Source organism: Parasteatoda tepidariorum, chromosome 6, assembly GCF_982258835.1.
Source record: "Parasteatoda tepidariorum strain Cologne lab strain chromosome 6, Ptep-v5.0, whole genome shotgun sequence".
Lineage (NCBI taxonomy): Eukaryota > Metazoa > Arthropoda > Arachnida > Araneae > Theridiidae > Parasteatoda > Parasteatoda tepidariorum.
The window spans coordinates 59,894,853-59,914,700 of record NC_141760.1 but is presented as its reverse complement, the minus strand read 5'-3'; the positions used below and the strand labels follow the sequence as shown (position 1 = coordinate 59,914,700).

The window sequence follows — 19,848 nt, the reverse complement described above, 5'->3', positions numbered from 1 at the left end:
AGTAAACAGCATCACTCCGTTTATCTCTAACTTTAGAGCAGTTAAAGATTTTCGAACAAGTTGAGCTAACAGAAGGCAAGCTGAAAGCTCGAGTCGAGGAATAGTCATTGTCTTTAATGGGCAAACTCTTGACTTACTGCATAGAAGGTGACTGCAGATAGAACCATTTAGAGAGATACTTTGGAGGTAAACAACAGCTCCATACGCAGATTCGGATGCGTCTGCAAATCCATGAATAAAGATCTGATTTGCTTTGTTTATGATGACATGACGAGGAATCTTGAGCTTTTCGAGTAGAGGAAGAGCTGATACAAATTTATGCCATTCTTGAGCAGCGGATTGAGGTAGTGGATCAGGCCAATCAATTTTCAGCAACCACAGTTGTTGAAGGAAGATCTTTGCTTTTGAAATCACAGGGCCAACCAATCCTAGTGGGTCGAAAATGCGAGCTATCTCGGACAAAACAGATCTTTTCGTATAGGATGGGTTTGGATTCACAGAAACTTTGTAAGCAAAGGTGTCGCTAGAAGTGAACCACTGCATTCCAAGGGTCTTTACACTTTTTTCTTCTGGTGTATCATCAAATGGATACATTTCCGTATCCCCAAGTTGCAGATCCGGATGATTTGAACACCACTTGTGGAGCTCCATTCCACCGCAAGATAGCATTAGTGTCAATTCTCGTTGAATATCTTTAGCTTCTTGTAGATTAGATGATCCCGATAGGCAATCATCCATATAAAAATCTTGTATTGCAGAAGCTGCAAGAGGAAATTTGCTTTTTTCATCGATGCCAATTTGTTGGAGAATTTTTTGAGCAAGATAAGGAGCACAAGTAGTTCCGTATGTAATCGTTTTCAATTCATAAACACGAACTGGTTCATCCTTTCCTTTCTTCCAAAGAATTTTCTGCAAGTGAGTCTGTGATGGGTTAATTTCAATCTGACGGAACATTTTCTTTATGTCCACGGAAAAAGCATAAGAATGCTTTCGAAACCTGAGCATAATAGAAAATAAATCATCTTGTATGATACCTCCTTTAAGCAAAAAGTCATTCAATGATTTTTGATTTGTAGATTTAGCACTAGCATTAAAAACGACGCGGAGAGTAGTACTCGAGTTTTCCGGTCTGTAAATACCATGATGAGGAAGTACAAAATCCAAATTCAAATTATCTTCCGATGTTACTTCAACCATGTGGCCTAAATCTTCGTATTCTTGCATAAAATCAGAATAAAGTTTTTGCATATTAGGATTTTTTTCTAATTTTCTCCATAATTGTTCTAACCGCAAGGATGCCAAAGCTTTAGAATCACCTAATTCTACATTATCAGAATTTAACGGCATTTGAACAACATATCGTCCGTCATCCTTTCGATAATGTGTTTCTTTAAATTGTTTGTTGCAAAAAGCCAATTCATCACTGATTGTTTTCTTTTCCTCAACCGCTTCTATTTCCCAGAATTTTTTAATTGAATTATTTATATCTTCCAAAGTCAAAAAACAAAGATTACTTGAAAATAGATTTGTTTCCGCTTTTGAATAACCAATACTTCCTGAGACAATGTAACCAAAACAAGTGTTCTGTAAAATTAAGTTGTTAGTTTTTAAACAAATCTTTCCTTCTTTTAAAAAATAGAAAAATAATTCAGCTCCCAATAATATCTGTACTTTATTTGGTTCATAGAAATGAGGATCAGCTAATGTTACGTTAGAGGGAAGTTTCAAATCAGAAAGATTTAGAGTTCTAGAAGGGGATAGTCCAGTTATTTTTGGAACAATTAATAAATCCACACAGCGTTTGAAATCATCATTTAAATTAGATAAACGAGTGGTCATATAAGATTTAACGCTGAATGAACTGTCATTTAATCCGCTAATCGGAATATTCATTTTTTCCTTTTTTATTCCTAGAATATTTGCTGCTTCACTACAAATAAAATTCGATTGGGCTGCAGAATCGAGAACAACTCTCAAGGGTATTTTTTTATTATGCGAATCTTGGATGTAAATTATAGCAGTATTAATCAAAACAAAGTTTGAATTTCCAGATGTGAGAAGCGCCGAGCTTGCGGTTTCGATATTTGATGAAGGAGGGGTAGAGGGGGGAGCGACCTTCACATCGGGAATCGTAGATTGAGTGGGCGAAGTGAAATAATTATTATCCCGGTGAAGCATTGAATGGTGAGATTTTTTACAGAAACATTTTGTTTTCGTTTTGCAAAAAGCTACAGTATGATTTGGGCGAAGACAATTTATGCATAATTTATTTTTCTTTACAAGTTCATATCTTTCTGAAACACTATAACTTTTAAAAATGGAGCATTGATAAATAGAGTGGGAAATATCTTTACATATAACACATGCATTAAGTTGAGAATTAAGTAATGCGCTTTTTGATCGTTGAAATGAATTACTAGAAAGTTTATTCATAGGGGTAGAGGTTTTCGCTTGTACATTTCTATTGATAGAATCCAAAACATGACTTCTTTTTTCCATAAATAACAACAAATCGTCTAAAGACGGGATATCTTGTGTTTCTAACGTTAGTTCAAATTGGATTCTGGTATTTTTATCTAGTTTCGGAATTATTATATTTATAAACAATGCATCCGAAAGGCTATTTCTTTCAAAATTAAGCAATTTCAAAGATCTGATATTTTTGTTTACACTGTCTAAAAGATCCCGTAAACTCTTTGCATTTTCATTAATCATAGAAGGATAATTAATTATATTGTTTATATGTGTATCAATTAAAACACGTTTATTTTCAAATCGTTCAGTTAAAGCTTTCATTAATGAAACATAAGTATCTTCACTGGTTTCAATTAGTTTTGCTTTACCTTGTAAACATGAGCGTAAATAAAATAACTTTTGTGCATCTGATAAATAAGTATGACAATTGATTAAGTTTTCAAAAGCTAACTTAAAGTTATTAAATTCTTCATAATCACCATTAAACATAGGTAAAGGAATAGTAGGTAAAGAAGAATTAAATAGTCTTGGTTTATCTTCATTAATGTTTTTATCTTTTATACCAGTACAGTTAGATACACTTTGAATTAATAAAAGAAGACTTATCTGTGTTTTGTTTATTCTTTCTTCAATCTCCAACAGGGATGAATCGATCTCTTCTATATCTTCATCTTTTGCAATTTTGTAGTATTGTAGCCGTAGATTTTCCAAATCAGTTTCAAATTTCTTGAGATTATCTAGTTTATGATTTAATTCAATGAGCGTTGGTTTCTCTTCCACCGCAGACATTGCTTTAATTGACGTAACATAATGTTCTAAATTTGTTAATTTAGCTTTCAAAGCTCCACACTGACGATTCGCTGTCTTAATATCCATTTTTATTTGTTCAAAGTTCCGGCTAGGCGTGGACCATTATGTGCGTTTCGATTACTTCTGAATCGAGTCAGTGTGTTTTAAATATTCTAAATTACGAAAAGAGGACTGTAACAATAAACTTAATATTTAATTTGTATGAAAGAATTACATGGACCAGCAAGGGTCGATCAATCAATGTTTTTGCATGGAAAGTAGGTACTTCATGCACTTACAATAGCTTTCTTTTTCTCAAAACAAAATAATTTTTATTGAGAGATGTGGCGATGGTTCATCGCTGCAGTTACAAACATCTACTACTACTATTTTTTCTCTCTGGCCCATACGCCCTCTGGCTTCACTTAACAGTGCTCTTTAACGTTGTTTACCTTAGTTTGTACAACTACTATTGCAAAAAGGGGAGATCCACCCAGATCGATTGGCAAAGAAGTTCAAACATTTGAACCATTAAGATTCAATTGACTGAAGCAGTTCAGATAGTACATGAAAAACCCCGACTGTTAAAAGAAAATTACTTAGGATATTTTTATGTTAGCTCCCTGCGCTTTAAATTACATTGTTTTTTACCCCAATACACACCCGGATATTGACTTTTGTCATTCGGGTATCAGAAGGGTATATTTGTTGACACTCCTTCAGGGGCATCATATTAGGTGGGCCAAACGTTGCTCCCACAGTAGGAAGGACAGATAGTACAGAGAAGAGAAGGAAAGAACATCCATGCCCAATCTGGGATTCGAACACAGGAGGACCTTTCTGACTTGAGATCAGCTCCCTGACCACCATACAGTCCGGACGGTTTAGATCAAGGATCACTTTGATAGTAACAAGTGGTTTAAATCACATATGTTCTTTGATAATTGATACTAAAATATTCATTTTTTAACCTGTAGGGGAGTGTCGGGTACCCCAGCCCACTGTTAATTTCATATGTATAGAATATTTTTTTCAAGTCAATGGGCCATCGGACATTAATTGTTACGTTAAAAAGAGATTATTTTCAAAGTTTCAAGCATTTATGCAGCTGGTATATGTTATTAAATGATAAAATTCGCAAAAAGTATATAAATATGTAATAAATAAAATAATTTTGTTACAAAAATGATAAACGAGGTTTATCTATTGTCAATATATTGATGATTTTCATTTACACCTGAAAAAATAGTCAAAAAACCTAATTTTTGTAACTGGGTGGGGCAACCCGACACATTTTGAAAAGAGCTGAAAAACATGTTTTTTTAAATTTCCATTTTTTAAAGTTAAATTATTTTTATTTTGGTTTATTCTTTTTGCATTATTTAATTAGATGATAAAACAATAAAAACATACAAAAATATTGATGATTACTCAATATTATACTGAAATCTAAGCAATACTCTCTAAGTGGACGGGGCTACCCGACTCTCCCCTATACTTGATTCCAGATGCTCTTGTCGAGTATGAACTGAACCCCCAGATAACTTTAGATATTAAAACAAAGAACTATTTCACATCCTAATATTTAGTGATAACTTAATTATAAAATTCTTGTTTAATTAGCAGTTGAAAAAAAGAGTTAAACATAAAGATTTAAAGATATAAGACTCGATTTGAAACTTTAATACAAATAGACATTTATAATTTACATTTACAACTTTGTTTAAATTGCAATTTCAGTTTTTTTTCTTCCTTTTTTTGAAAAAAAAAGGGTTTAAGCTTAAATACATAAATTAGGTTTGTTTAATATAACTTAAATATAAAAGTGCTATTTCAGGTACTTAGAGTTTGTTCATAATCGTTATTTCAATATTAATTATTATTTCGCAGAAAATCTTAGAATGGTGTATTCGCAAAGCGGGAAACTTCGTTTTATATTAGTATAAAAAATTTAAAACTTATTATGCTTAACTAATTATGTCATTCTCAACGTGAGTATAATTCAATTTTGTGCTCAATAATTTTAGTCAAAGTTTAATTTTATCAAGAAAAAATAAAATTGCACAGTTCAAATGCAGATATTTGAGTATTCAAAATTAAAAAATAAAATTCGATGTTATTTACATTTTATAAAAAAAGCGGAAATATAAATTAAGATATTTTATACTCAAACCTATTATTATATTGCAAGAGATTTTATTTTATTTTATAACCGTCGTTGAATAGCTGATCCAGTTTTGAGTTAACCACGACTAATTGTTCAACTCCGTGGCTTTGTAATTTTGACAAGGGAACTCCTGGATCACGTATAGGGATACATTTATTATTTTTAAATTTTTCCATTTTCACTGCAATTTCAAATAATTTGTATGTTTTTAAGTACCAGATAAATTTGGAAATTTTTTTAAAAGCGATAGCTTAGGAATCCCATCACAGCTTCGTCGATTGTAGAACTATCTGAAAACATCAAGGCCTGATTATAGCATGGCCAGCAGGGCACTTGCGGAGGATCCCACATCATAAGGGCCCTCAAATGTATTTGCGTGAAACTTCAAATTAATTATTATTTTTTTACTTATTTTATTAAAAGTGTTGGTTTATTCAATTTATGATTTATTCAAGTTCTTTTTATTTTTTAAAGAAGAATTTAATTTAGAACCGGCGTTGAACAGCCGACCTAGCCAGACGGCAAAGGGATTCTAATCCACGATCTGTCTATCACTGCGAGCATTTTACACCAGCATTGTGGTCGGTGAGAGTTCATAGCAACTATCAAACACTTGGGTTCGAACCTGGGTCGCCTGATTAGAGGCGAGCTCTCTATCCCCAGAGCCACCACGGTTCATTGCAAGAGATTTTTATTTTATTTCATAACCGTTATTGAACAGCCTACTCAATTTTGCTTTTATGACAACTAATGCAAAACTCCGCAGCCTTGTAATTTTGAACCCAATCCAGAAGACAAGGGAAATCCTGGATCAAGTATTGGGAGAAATTTGCTTTTGTAAGATATGATAATATTTACTAAATAGGAATATAAAATGATTTCGCGCTTCAAAATGGTATTGTAATAGTAATGCTTTTTTTTTTTTCAGTGGTAAGGTCAAGTACACGGACTCTGTGGTGAAAATAATTTCCCTTTTTTTTAACAAAATTTCTGCAACTGTGGGTTTATGGGAGTCTACGAAAATGTGAACTTGTTCTCATTATTGGATGTCACTTAATCTATCGATTGTCTCCAAATAAAGATAGGGTAAATTTTTTTCGCGTTTATGAATAAATCTTAACAACGAGCAAAAAGTTTTTTTAAAAAAAGCACAAATATCGGTTTAATAAAAAAGAACTTCACTCAGTGACAAAACATAAAATGACAGAAGAAAATGGTAGATAAACAAGTTGTTAACCAATAGGGGAAGAAGAACAAACTTGAGAAAGAAAATCCAATAAAATTACCAGAAAAATCATTAATTAAAATATTAGAAGTTTAGAAGTATGGAATAGAATAGCCAGAAGTCAAGATCAATAGCTAAGAATTTTATGTCGATGATTTTAGCAGAAGGAAACTCAAACCTATGATAGAAATTCCAACAATGTAGGGCGATGGAGCAGCTCTCAACATCCTGATTTTTGAAAGTATCTTCCATGAAAAGTCGAAATTTAAGGATACGTTTGGTTTGTTCAACATACAGAGGACTACACTAACAAAAAAATTGATAAATACCACATCTGTTAAGGTCAGCAATAGTGTCTTTTGAGGTTATGTCCATTTTTGTGATGTTATTTGTATCTTATTCACGTTGCTTAGCTTGATTAATTGAGTGTTTGATCAGCTCCAAAATAAAATATGTAAGTACGCATAACCTTTGTCTTTTTTTAATATTTAGATTTTATTAAAAAGCACTTTTAATTTATAGGATTAAGTCAACTATACCCTACTTTCATTCACTTAACGCTTGCCCTCGACTCAGAGTGCTTTAGTAAAATACATGTAAAAGTTGTTTTTCTGCAAATGTTATCTTTCCGCAGGGAAAACAAAAAACTCGAAATTCTTAGAAGCTTTTGGAAGCCTTAAAAGAACATTAAAGAATACATACAGTAATAATGAATTCCATGCAAATTCATTCTTGAAATTCCATATTCCGAAATAATCATGTATTTTAGTCATAAATTTGGGAATTTCGTTATTACAAATATTTCAAATAAGCCATTATTTAAACTTTCCTCTCGAGACTTGGCTGCAAAAATGCGCCAGACAAACATGTAAAATGAATTAATATTTTGATGATTTATAAGAAAATCACATTATAATTCTGCATTTCTAAAATATGCTGATCAATTTTTCTGATATTTTTAACAGAAGACCGTTCCTTTCATTTAGTCTATATTATAAGAGTTCCTTTTTAATCTGACTGATCAGAAAGAATAAAGCTGGAAATTAAAAATTTTTTAAATAGATTTTTAATTTGATTATAATTGTCCATTTTTTAAAAATGTTATTTTTTAATAAAGAATAATGATAATTTCACATATTACTTCCGAATTTTTCATGGAAAACAAAAAGTAAATGATATCTTTACATTTACGTGAAAGTCACGATAAAAAATTTAAAATTCTGTTATTTTGTGTGTATTTCTTAGTAACTCTTAGTTTCTAGATTGACTACTATCCCCTTTGGTTGATTTCTTAAATGCACGCTTTGAAATTATTTAATTTAGCCGTAATTCATAAAAAGATTCCTCGCTTGTTTCTTCTTAGTATCAAACTAATTTTCACCCAATCACCATTGATAAGGCACGCTCATTATGCGTACTAATATCATTATGCGTATTAATAACTAATAACTTCACTCATAGCAAAATTTTCACATTTTTCGATTTTTTTTTTAAATTTTAAAATTTTAAAAATGTAGTGCAACTGGGGACGAATTGCAGTGATTCCTTTAAAATATTTTAACAAAAATTAATAATAATCCTTTATAATGTAGAGCAATGTCAAAGAGTTAGAACGAAAAAACTCCTATTGCATTCTAAAGTCAAAAAGAAAAGTTTAAAGTAAACTTTCAAATAGCATATCCCGAATACTTTTTTAAAATTTAAATGACCCTCTCTTGTTGCATCTCTAGGATTTTTTGATTATGAAAAAAGATTGAATCAGTGAAGAATTTTTTGAAGAATATTGTACGCTTATATTTAGTTTTTTATTAAAAACTGCAGTTCTTGTGATAGCTGGGATTCCTCTCTCATCCCTTAATAATAAGTAAGCTAACATAAGAAAAATGAGATAATATTATAAACTAATGTATATTGGTTATTATTAATTAAAACTCATAAAATATCATGACTCACATTTTTGTAAGAATTTCATATTATCTTTTAAATCAGTTCTAATGGAAAAACTTAGTATATCACAATTCAAAGAGAGATTTTTTGGAGAAAAAAATTGTGACTTACCAAAAAAGATCTTATTTTCATCTTATTTAACCCTTTGACTACTAATTTTAAAAAATGATTTTTTGTCCCGTTTATTATTCAAAAGGACAAATTAGGTCACAAATAAGGCAAATTTAGTATTTGGGATTTTTCTGACAAGTGGTTATCAATTTAGAGGCTGGGACATATATGTCCCGGCCTTACTTAATGGTGAGATACATGTGTCCCACCTGTAGTGATCGACTTACTACAAGCAAATCTATCATTCCGGAAAAATTTATTATATGGACTTTTTTTTTGCATGGTATGATACAGGGTGAAGCAATCTTTGCATAACCCGACATTACACATTGGGTAACTCATATTTGTTTTTTTCAATGTTCATTTGAGAAAATATGAATAAAATATGAATGGGCATAACAATTCCAATGAAGAATACGAGTGGGATATATCTGTCCCGATGAAGAATACTAATGGGATATATCTGTCCCAGCGCAAAATCACAATGCTATTTCATGCAAGAAACTCTTTAGCGCCATCTAGGTAAGGCCATCTAGGGGATATTTGACACATGAAACACGTATACTTGATTCGACTCTACGACTGGGACATATTACAATGAGTTTCTAAGTAAAAACTAATGGGGTGAAAAACCCCATTAGTAATTTTTAAACATTTGTTGGGACAAATGAGTCCCGTTAGTAGCCAAAGAGTTAACTATACGATATAAATTTGCTTAAAAAATACTAGAAATTTTGCAAATCTCAGTGAAAGTTCTAAGTGACAGTTGTGTAATTTCGAAGTTGAAAAGATTCTAAGCAATCGGGCATCAAACTCTATGAGGAGTAACTATATAAAACCCGTCTTTTGGTAGTTATTTTAAATGCTCAAAAGAACTATTCGAAAGAGTTAATAACAGCTACTATAGATTTTGCAAAGTGAAAACTTGTGCTGGAGAATAAAAGGAAATGCATAACTTTATTTTGTAATTTCAACGAATAAATTTTAAAGCCAATTTACTAAACTTTCACTTAGTCTCTTCATCCACCTTTTTAGTTTCAATTATTAAGAACTGTTTTTATTTCTTTTGTTATATAAGAAGGAATAAGTTAAAACGAATAAAGGCAAACTCATCCATAACAATAATAATAGGTAAAGACGAATAAGAATAATCAATCCTCTGCAGTTAGTAATTACTCTATCAAATTCCAAGCCATGAATTCCATAAATGTTTTTAGGACTTTAAGTCATTTCTGTCTTAATAAAGAAAATTTTTAAACCCCGTTAGCAAAATAAAATTTTTCTTTCTTTCGAAACAAAGGATAATGAAGTGGGTAAACAAGAAATTAAAAAAACTCTTAATTGTACCTAATTATTTCTGCCACGAAATATTAAAAATATCTTAATAGCTATTTAAACGTAAAAAAAATTTGACATTTTCTTCTTATTTTCCCTGATATGTTCTTCTTATCACACCAAAGATTTCTTAGTAAAAAGACTGTATTTGCTTTGAAAAATAAAAGATAATTTGAGGAATAAATTATGACTATCAAATAATTCAATTGATACTCAGTTATGAAGAATGTATCCTAGAAACAATATATACCTGGTGAGGCTAAAATTATTTGTCGGCATAGGCTTAAATTGTATGTCGAGTTTGCAATTATATGGAATTTCAGTTTGGGTAATTATATAAGTAACTGAGATTAAAAAAGTTATAAGTTTAACAAAGCTTTTTTTTCTTTAAAAAATTTTAATAGTTAATTGTTAGTAATTAGCAGATTGCTAAAGTCAGAAAAAATGCTTAATTATAAGAATAAATTGCGTAGAACTATATTTAAACAAAGAAATAAATTTAAAAACAATGATTTATATTTATCTTAATATAGATAATTGGTTTCAGTTTAAAAGAATGAGATTTTACTAATAACTGTATAGAATGATTTACTAGAATAACTATATAGAATAATACATATTTATACGGTAGTTGTTATATAACAATTTTTTTGATTGCTTCTTTTATTCTGTTTGAATGATAAAGATTATAATATTGTGTTATGATCCATAAAAGAACTGTTGAAAGCAAGTTAGTGAGGGTTATTTCTGTGCTGCAAAATCTAGCCAAACATGGACTTTTATATCATAAAAAGGTTTACAATATGTCTAATATCCTGACTTTAAAATACTTTTTAAGGAATAATTTATCGGTCATTATCTCTCACTTTTTGCTTTATGGGAATTTTGATATAGTATCATAAATAAATATCTATATTTAACGATATATCGCGAGTTTGCGATTTTAATTAATTTATATTATTTTTCACATTCATTAATATTTTTGTCATCTCAATGAAATATATGAAAACCAACCACAATAGTGTATTCGATAATTATGTTATTAATAATACTTGCGATATTATCGTATTCTATGTTTTTAATTGTCTATTGCTTATAATTGTGGCCTTTATATTATTCATTAACGATAAATTTATTCTTCTATAATATTATAATATTCTATTTTTGTAATGCAAGGTTTTCACCTTAGTGAGAATGCTTTTTAAGAATATTATTATAGCAACATTTAAAAATATAGTTGTTTCACAATGTATTGATATATCACGATAGATTGAAACGTCAGGGAAATAAATTTAAAGTAGGCCGTAACATTTAAAATAATTTAAATGTTAAAATGTATGCAATAGTCTAAAGCAGTGTTTCCCAACGTGGGGCCCACGCCCCACCGGGGGGCAATTTGATTGCAATTCAAAAATGGACTCAACATGAGTTTAAACCTTTTGCTCTGGGCCATTTAAATGCAATGCGAGATTTCGGTGACAAAATCGAAAGAAAAAAGCAAATTCTTAAATAATTGCGGTCAATAAATATTATGTGACTTAGGGATTTTTAAGGCGACAAACCTGAAATGAAGTATCTGCTTACAGTCGATGGTAAAGCATTTGTGAGTTATTTAGCCAATATCTTTGAAAAACTGAATATATTAAATAAGAAACTTCAAGGAGCAAATAAAACTCTTGTTGATGCAAAAGCGAAGATATTTGGCTTCATTACCCTTATTGAGTTATGTCAGAAATATATTAATAACAAAAACTTTGAACAGTTTCATTGGCTCCAAAAATGTGAAGTAAATGATTCCGCTTTACTTGTTATTGTCTATCATCTGAAAATTCTATCGGCTGATTTAAAAGAAAGATATTCTGATTTAAAACAAATTTATTTTCCAACATGGATGTTGCAGTCCATGTTAGTGGATTTGCCTGATATATCAAATATATCAAGAACTTGCAGAAATGCAAAATGATTAGTCAGTTAAAACTTTATTTAATATGAGAGGAGTAATGTCATGGCTTCGTGAGGAAACAAAAAACAAATACCCAAATTCAATCAAATGTGCAGGAAAACTATTGTTATCGATTCCATCTTCATATTTAGCTGAATGTGGATTTAGTGCTGTAAATGATTTTATTGGGAAAAAAAAGAAATCGTCTGGATATAACACAATGGGGAGAATTGAGACTGAAGCTAACCAAATTGGAACCTAAGATAAAATCTACGAGCAGCAAGCATCAAGGGCAAGAATCTCACACAATTAAAATATTAAATTATTATAGAAAAATCTTTATTAAAATTATTTCGAATTTGAATTTTTCATTATATGTTCTGAAAATTTACTTATTTTGTTTCGCTAACAGTTTCCTAAGTTTCTTAAGTGAACAGTTCGATTTTCTAATATTAAAAATTATGTATATGTTACATAAGGGGGGATACGAATTTTAGAAAGGCTTAGGTGGGGCATGGTACAAAAAAGGTTGGGAAACACTGGTCTAAAGTATCACGTAAAAGTTGTTTTACGGCAACCTATATCTTCACGCAGGGAAAATAAGATGCTTTTAGATAGGGTAAAAATGTTCTCCCTCTCAGAAAAATATATTTTATTTCATTTTAACAATTCAATACAATTTTTATTTGTGAAAAAGCCTTTGTAAAAAATTAAGTGGTTTCATATCCATCAAATGCGTTAACTGTATAACGGAAATAATGATTTTATAATGCGTATATTCCCAAAACACCCTTAGTTTAAGGTTAATTTAAAACAGTCAAGCTTTCAAATAGTTGTTGAGAAAATTACTTTAATTTTAATTTTTATATTTAAATCTTGATAGAAATAAAATATGATTTGAGCTGATATTTAGGTCTGTATAGTTAGTTTTAAAAAGTTCTATTTACATCCGATAAGGAATTAAGGAAAGTACAATTTTATTTCTATCAAATACCATAATTGTGAAGTTTAAAATAAGGATTTGATAATCTATTTCGAATATATATATAACAAACTTTATTTAAATCAACCAAGTCTGCAAAAAATTATTGTTCAAAAATTATAGAAAAATTATTGCTGTTGTTTTCATTTTTATAAATCAATATTTGATAAAAAATAATGTATGCTTTGAACGCATATTTAAATGGTAGATTTAGTTTGTATCGCTTAAAAAATTCTGTTCATACCCAAAAAGTTATGGAAAGTTACCATTGAAAGAATCTAATCCATACGTTAAAATAGATCTCATACAATTAAACATCAAAACTAGTTTTTAAAAGTAACTGTTACTAAGTTTTGCTACTTTATGTAACAATGGTATATTTATAATTAAATGGAAAGTGATAGTTTTTGTACAAGCAGAAATGCGTTCAACAATGTTTGATAATTTTTAATATTAATTTAGGCTAATAAAGATCAAAACGATAGTTACCCTTAGTGCTTGGTATAATTTTTTTCACTATACTATCGAACTAAAAAAAGAACAATTTTTAAAAAATATTTCTTTATATACAATATTTAAAAATAATTCTCGTTGGTCAAAAAAATCACGTAATATGATTTTTAATACACAAAGAAGATCAAGAAAACTTTGATTGTAATCTTCGTAAAATTAATGAAAGTTATAATGAAATTTTTCTGTACCCTTTATGTAAAAATATTTAAAAGAAACTTAGGAGCCCCATTCCTAGCTCGCCTTGCTATCCAATCCTATCAACTTGAATACTATTATTAATACGTTTCTGATTATGATTATTCTGATTATTATATTGTCAGATGATAGCATGCTATTATATTTTATTATACAGTATTTTATGAGGAAGGTATCTAGTAATGTTTTAAAACTATTAAACGATAAGTAAGAAGCAAAAACTTTTTTTTAATAATGTATGTTTTTTAACAAATTTTTATAAAATATTTGTTCAATTAGTGTATGCAATGAAGAAGATGAATATAAAATAATAATTTACAATAGTAAAAGAATATTGAGAATAAACTTTTTACAAAATTTTAAAAATTTCCTTGGCGAAAAATATTTGAAGATTTTTTATTGCAACCAAAAATTAAATAAGAATTTTAAAAGAAGTTTGTGGATGAAGTTTAAATTTTATTATAAATAAGACAGGATACTAAATCTTTTGAACAAAATTTATGTTAATACAATGAAAAATTTTGGATATTTAGCTCAATAAATTTTAAATTGAATGTAAGAAATTCGCCTGGAAACAAAAATAATAATGTATATAATTATGTTTTTTTATCGTATATATATATATATATATATATATATATATATATATATATATATATATATATATATATATATATATATATATATATCCTTTAAACGTGGAAATGTAAGTTTTAAGAGATTTTATATAATGATCTGCAAATTATATATACAATAAATAATTAACTGGTTAACTTTAAAATCTTAACAAAATTTAATCAGAATTAAAATCAAATGATAAATTTTGACTAAGTAATAAGCAAAAAAATAATCAAAATAAATAATATTGTGATAAATAATAAATTTAAAATAACTAAGTAAAACTTTCAAAATTATATTTTTCATGATGAATCAATTTTAAGAACATAATTTGCTTTTAGAAGTACAGCATAGTTCTTCTTACAATAACAGACTTCTTTAATAGGTATTTTATTTCTTATCAATTTAATTATTGTTTATTATTACAACTGATTATATCATTATATTTAAATCCTCCAGTTATAGCGAAAAATTAAATAGATAAGCTTAAAAATATCTCTAATACTTTCGAAAATAAAAAGACATGTTTTTAAAAATAATAAAAATATTAAGAAATTTAAAAAAAAGAACCTTCTTCCACTGCTTTAATTTCAGGGCCATCTTCTCTCGATTCTGCCAATATACTTCGTAAATGCATGTCAGTTTTTAAATCTACTTCTAAATGTCAACACGATTGTTTTTTTGTTTTTTTAACTCATACACCCAATCATGTCATACACATTCCCTAGAAGAACCTATTAGTTCAAAACAATTGTGAATAGTTTTTTAATGTTTCTTCACATATTCCGATTAAGATAAGGAATATTCCATCGAACCATTGAATTGACTGGTTTTTCCCCATTGCGCTTGCTCAGCTAAAGTACGTAGAGGCGGTTGCTATAGCAACAGCCGACCAATGGGAAATTATTTCTTTTTCCCATTTGTGGGTGAGTGTACGCTTTTAGCCATGACTTACTAAATACCCGTGGTGAGAAATCTGTGGAAGCAGATACTCTCTCTACGTGTGAAGAAAGAAGTTTTATGAAGAATGACTACCAAACGTCATTTTTACCTGCATTTCGTTCAATTCCCAAAGGTTAAAGTGTTTTGAAGAGATTTTCCCCGGGAAAACTGGTTATTAATCATATTTCCTTCCCAAATATCTCAGCATATTATTATAATGATTTTTACATCGTAAGTTCTTATAATATAAATATAAAAAACATTAACATCTGACGGCGACCAATTTCCTGTAATTATAATGATCTTTAATTTTAGGGTAAATAGAATTTTTTAAGATGGAAAATAGATTTGTGGTTTAAATGAGCCCCGAAACCTGACTTGAGAAACCTAAAATGTGTAATTAAGATACTCCCTTAAGGATCTTTTACGGAGCGAAAAGTATTTACGTTCTTCCATGTTAACAAAAGAAGAGTTAAATACATAATATAAAGTAATATAATATAACATATAATAATATATAATATAATATAATATAATATAATATAATATAATATAATATAATATAATATAATATAATGTAATGTAATGTAATAATATATAAAGAAATATAATAATAATGCTTATTTAATATTTATAACACTTTTCAGGGCTCAAATTTAACGATGGTCTGGGACTACTAATGTCTGATTTGGACCATCTCGAAATAATATTCCACGAATAATATTACATATTCTTTGTATTTCTTCGTCTAATTTTACTTTAATCACTTTTATTTTACTTTTAACACGACGCTTAACTAGTGGTAAACATGTGACATTTAACCAGTTTATTAAAACACAAAACAGTCGAAACCCGCTATACTGAACTGTCTGCCGACCTAACAATAAGTCCACTATAAATGATGGTTCACTATATCCAAAATCTTTGGAAAAATGGTTTTTAGTATATTGCAGTAGTAATGTTGCAAAAAGTGGTTGCAATAGCACAGACTTTGTTTTAAAAATTATTAGCTAACAAAAAATTTAGAGTCCCTCTGCCATAAAACTTCATTACGGTGAATTTCTCCCTATTTTTAATCAGAATTATAAATAACATTCAAAATATTCTCTTTATAACGAAGTGGTTGTCCCCTATAGTGAATTTTTCGGCCGTTTATCGTTGTCTTCATTTCTGGAACCTTTTTAAATGCTTATGTTTTTTATTTCCGACGTTTTTTAAAAGAAAGTTAATTTAAAAGTTGAAATTTCTGTGCGCCCGATTCACTCTACCATTCGCCTGTTTTTATAACCACTCGCATTATTTATTCCAGCGAATTATAACTAATTTTGAACACTATTTTACTATGCGTATTATTTTTCATTTTTAACTGTAACTGCTCATTTTTAATATTAGCTGGAATTATTGTAAAAAAAAGTTGATTTTAAAAGTTGGAATTTCTTTGCGATCGATTCGCTCTATCATTCGCACTACTTATTCCAGCGAAATAATTCATTTTAACTACTCTTTTATGATGTGTATTACTTCACTCTTAATTGAAAGTCAATTTTGTGACATTTATTGAAACAACTGCAAAAACGAAATTTAAATCTTCTATAAATGAACAGTTAATTTTTTAGCTGTTAATAATAACCGTATGAAATGACATTAGTTAAATAACATTTCGAACGAGCCCCACTAAAAGGCATTCACTACAACAAAGCGTTCACTACATCCCGAGTTTATTATAGCGGGGTTAGACTGCAATAAAATTTCGATTTATGCAAAGCTTCATTTGCATTTTTTAATTAGTTAACAACAATTTAAAAGTTTTATTTAACATTTTTATTTATTTAATATTTAAGTTGTAAGCTTATAGGGTTTAGAAAAAGAGCCAGTGAAATTGTCTACGGACTAGTAAAATCAATAATTTCTGTGAGTCATAATGGACTAGTATCACACAAATGTTGCTCAGAATTAAGGCCCGGATTTTGATGACATTTGCATTTTTGGACATTTTTGTCCCTTAGAGCATTTTTTTAGATTTATAGGGCATTTGTTTTTAAATTTTGGGACGTATTTTGCATTTTAATGCATTTTTTAAGTTACTGTTAATTTTTTCCAATTTTTATTATTTTTTGGGGCATTTTTATTTCATGAAATGCAAGATTTGTCTTATAATTTGTCTTGATTCAGAAGATGCTGCATCAATTAAGATAGCGCAAAACGTGTTGACCTTTGATAAAATCGAAGGAAACTTATCATTTATCAAATCTAACTTTGCTATTGTATCCTCGACAATTACAAGCTTGGAGAAACAAGAATTGGAACTTTGCGATGCAATAAATCATATTGACGTAGTGAGTCAAGTGTTGCAAAAAGCAAAAGGAAAAATAGCACAGAGTGTAGCAGCTAAATTGAACAAAGTTTTGGAAAAGAACAGTGGTTTTCCAAACAATGAAGAAAATCTCTAGGATATTAACAGGTGAAGCAACATCTTTTCAAATTGAAGAAGAATTGTCAGTAAATGAGACCGTCTTTTTCAAGTACGCACCAATAACATCAGTAGACGTTGAAAGAAGCTTCTCCATTTACAAAAATTTACTTCCAGGCAAGAGACGCTCGTTTACATTTCAAAATATCAAAAATCATTTACTAATCCAATGTAATTCTGATATTTAGTAATATTATGAGATGGAAGTTGTTATATTCATTAAAGTTTCGATACAAAATTAAAATGTTTTGGAGTCAATACATTTTCCATTTTTTTTTTTGTTGTTATTTTAGGATATAAAACATATTTTTCAAACTTTAATGAACGTAGAACAAGTATTGCATTGCTTTATATTTTTTATAATGACTCATAATAATTTTGAAGAGTAAAACATTGTTTTAGTTCAATATTTTTACTTTATTCAAGTCATGTCATAAGGCATTTTGAGGGCAATTTTTGCATTTTTAGAGCATTTTTAAGGGCATTTTTTGCACTTTTTGAGGGCATTTTTTTGCACTTTTTAAGGGCATTAGTTTATATTTTTCAGGTCATCAAAATCCGGGCTCTACTCATAATAAATGCTTGTATACACCTAAATCAATTTGAGTCATTAATACTAAATAATTTGTATGCATAAATATTGCATGTAAAACATTTACAGACAGTTGAAATGTTTACAAATATTCAGCTTTGCTAAATTTCGTAATATTATCATCAAACTAATATTGTCAGGAGTATAAAGCTAATGCAATAAGAATGATATTTATCTGTAAGTATCTTTTAATCTTGAATTTTGATTAATTCTTAGTTTTCACCCTTATTCCAAATTTGGTGATACCAATTTGTTCAAACCTCACACTTTGTGACCTTTTGAACCTATTGGGTTATTGTTATCCCACGATAGCGTGCCACTTTCCTTAATGATCACGTACCCATTAATTTAATTACCTTTGATTCTATTTTTCGAACTTAACTTGTTATTTATGACATTCAATAATTTGCCTGTTTTTTCACACAATGACTATATCCAAATACAAGTACATATATATAGTTGAAATGTTGAAATAAATTTTTCAATATTAAGTAAATTTACTTTAATTCGCACGATAATATAATAGTTTTTTTTTCAATGTAACAGTATGCACTAATTTATTTTTCAAATTTAAATAGTGATCTGATCATCATGACAATAATATATGTCCACGGATATGATATACTCATCTCTACACACAACAGAGAGTCTTTAAACTTTTCAAAGTTAATTCAGCGCAAATGTTATGAAAGACTTTGTCTGCACTTTTCTTTTTAGTTCTTAAAATTGTCCCTCAAGAAGAGATTTATGAAGTCTGAAAATTTGTATTTGGCGAAATTAACAGATGTTTATGCTCTTGCTTATGCTCAGACGTGATATATTACCCTAGATAAAATTGAGGCCTTCTCAGCAGTCTAAGAAATAAGTTTTGTAGCACGCAAATAGAAAGTTGAGTTCTATGAGAGTGATTAATATTATTAAATTGATTATTTAAATTTTTATAACAATGGTTTTTATGATGGCAAAAAATAAATGTCAATAAAAACTTAATATTTATTCATTGTCTTTTCATCTTTTTCATAAAATATATTAAGGTTTAAATATGGGAAGAAAATAGCCATTTTTTTAAGTGATACAAAGGATAATTAAGGTAGAGACAAACGTGCGTTTTCCTAAAAAGGAAAAAAGAAATTATACAGACGAAGTTTTCTTTTTACAATTTTAATTAAAATAGCTGGATTAAATATTTGCTTTGAAAATTACTACTATATAGATTTACAAGAGGTTAAAAAAAATGTTAAACGCATCATAAATAAACAAGATGACTGGCTTGTCAATAATGATCCTGATTCAGATACGATGACGAAGTGAAAATGTTGTCTCCTGATGTAGTAGACATATTGGGGAGCTAGTATGACATATGAGTACAGAAATCGCTACAGTGCCTGCATTTACTAGAAGTAATAATTATCTAGAAAAACAGACAAAGGTGTAATTTTTAAAATGGTTTCACATTTTAACAAAAATTGATTTTTTTTTGTTTTTAAAAAACCAAACAAACCAAAAAACCTAAAAAATTAAATGATACAAAGAACACTTAATTTT

General features: G+C 28.9%; 1 protein-coding gene across 2 annotated transcripts in view; it reads right to left on the bottom strand.

Annotated features, from left to right (window-relative positions):
* The window catches only part of Syt4 (Synaptotagmin 4), a 56,026-nt gene that overhangs the window by 22,876 nt on the left and 13,302 nt on the right, over positions 1-19,848 (bottom strand). The window contains exon 1 of one of the 2 annotated variants that reach the window (XM_016072947.4): positions 14,870-15,160. The exons of the other annotated variant lie outside the window; for it this stretch is intronic. Coding sequence (XP_015928433.3) covers positions 14,870-14,936 — 67 coding nt within the window. The 5' untranslated portion in view covers positions 14,937-15,160. Of the gene's footprint in view, positions 1-14,869; positions 15,161-19,848 lie in introns of those variants that run through there. 2 annotated transcript variants of the gene reach the window in all.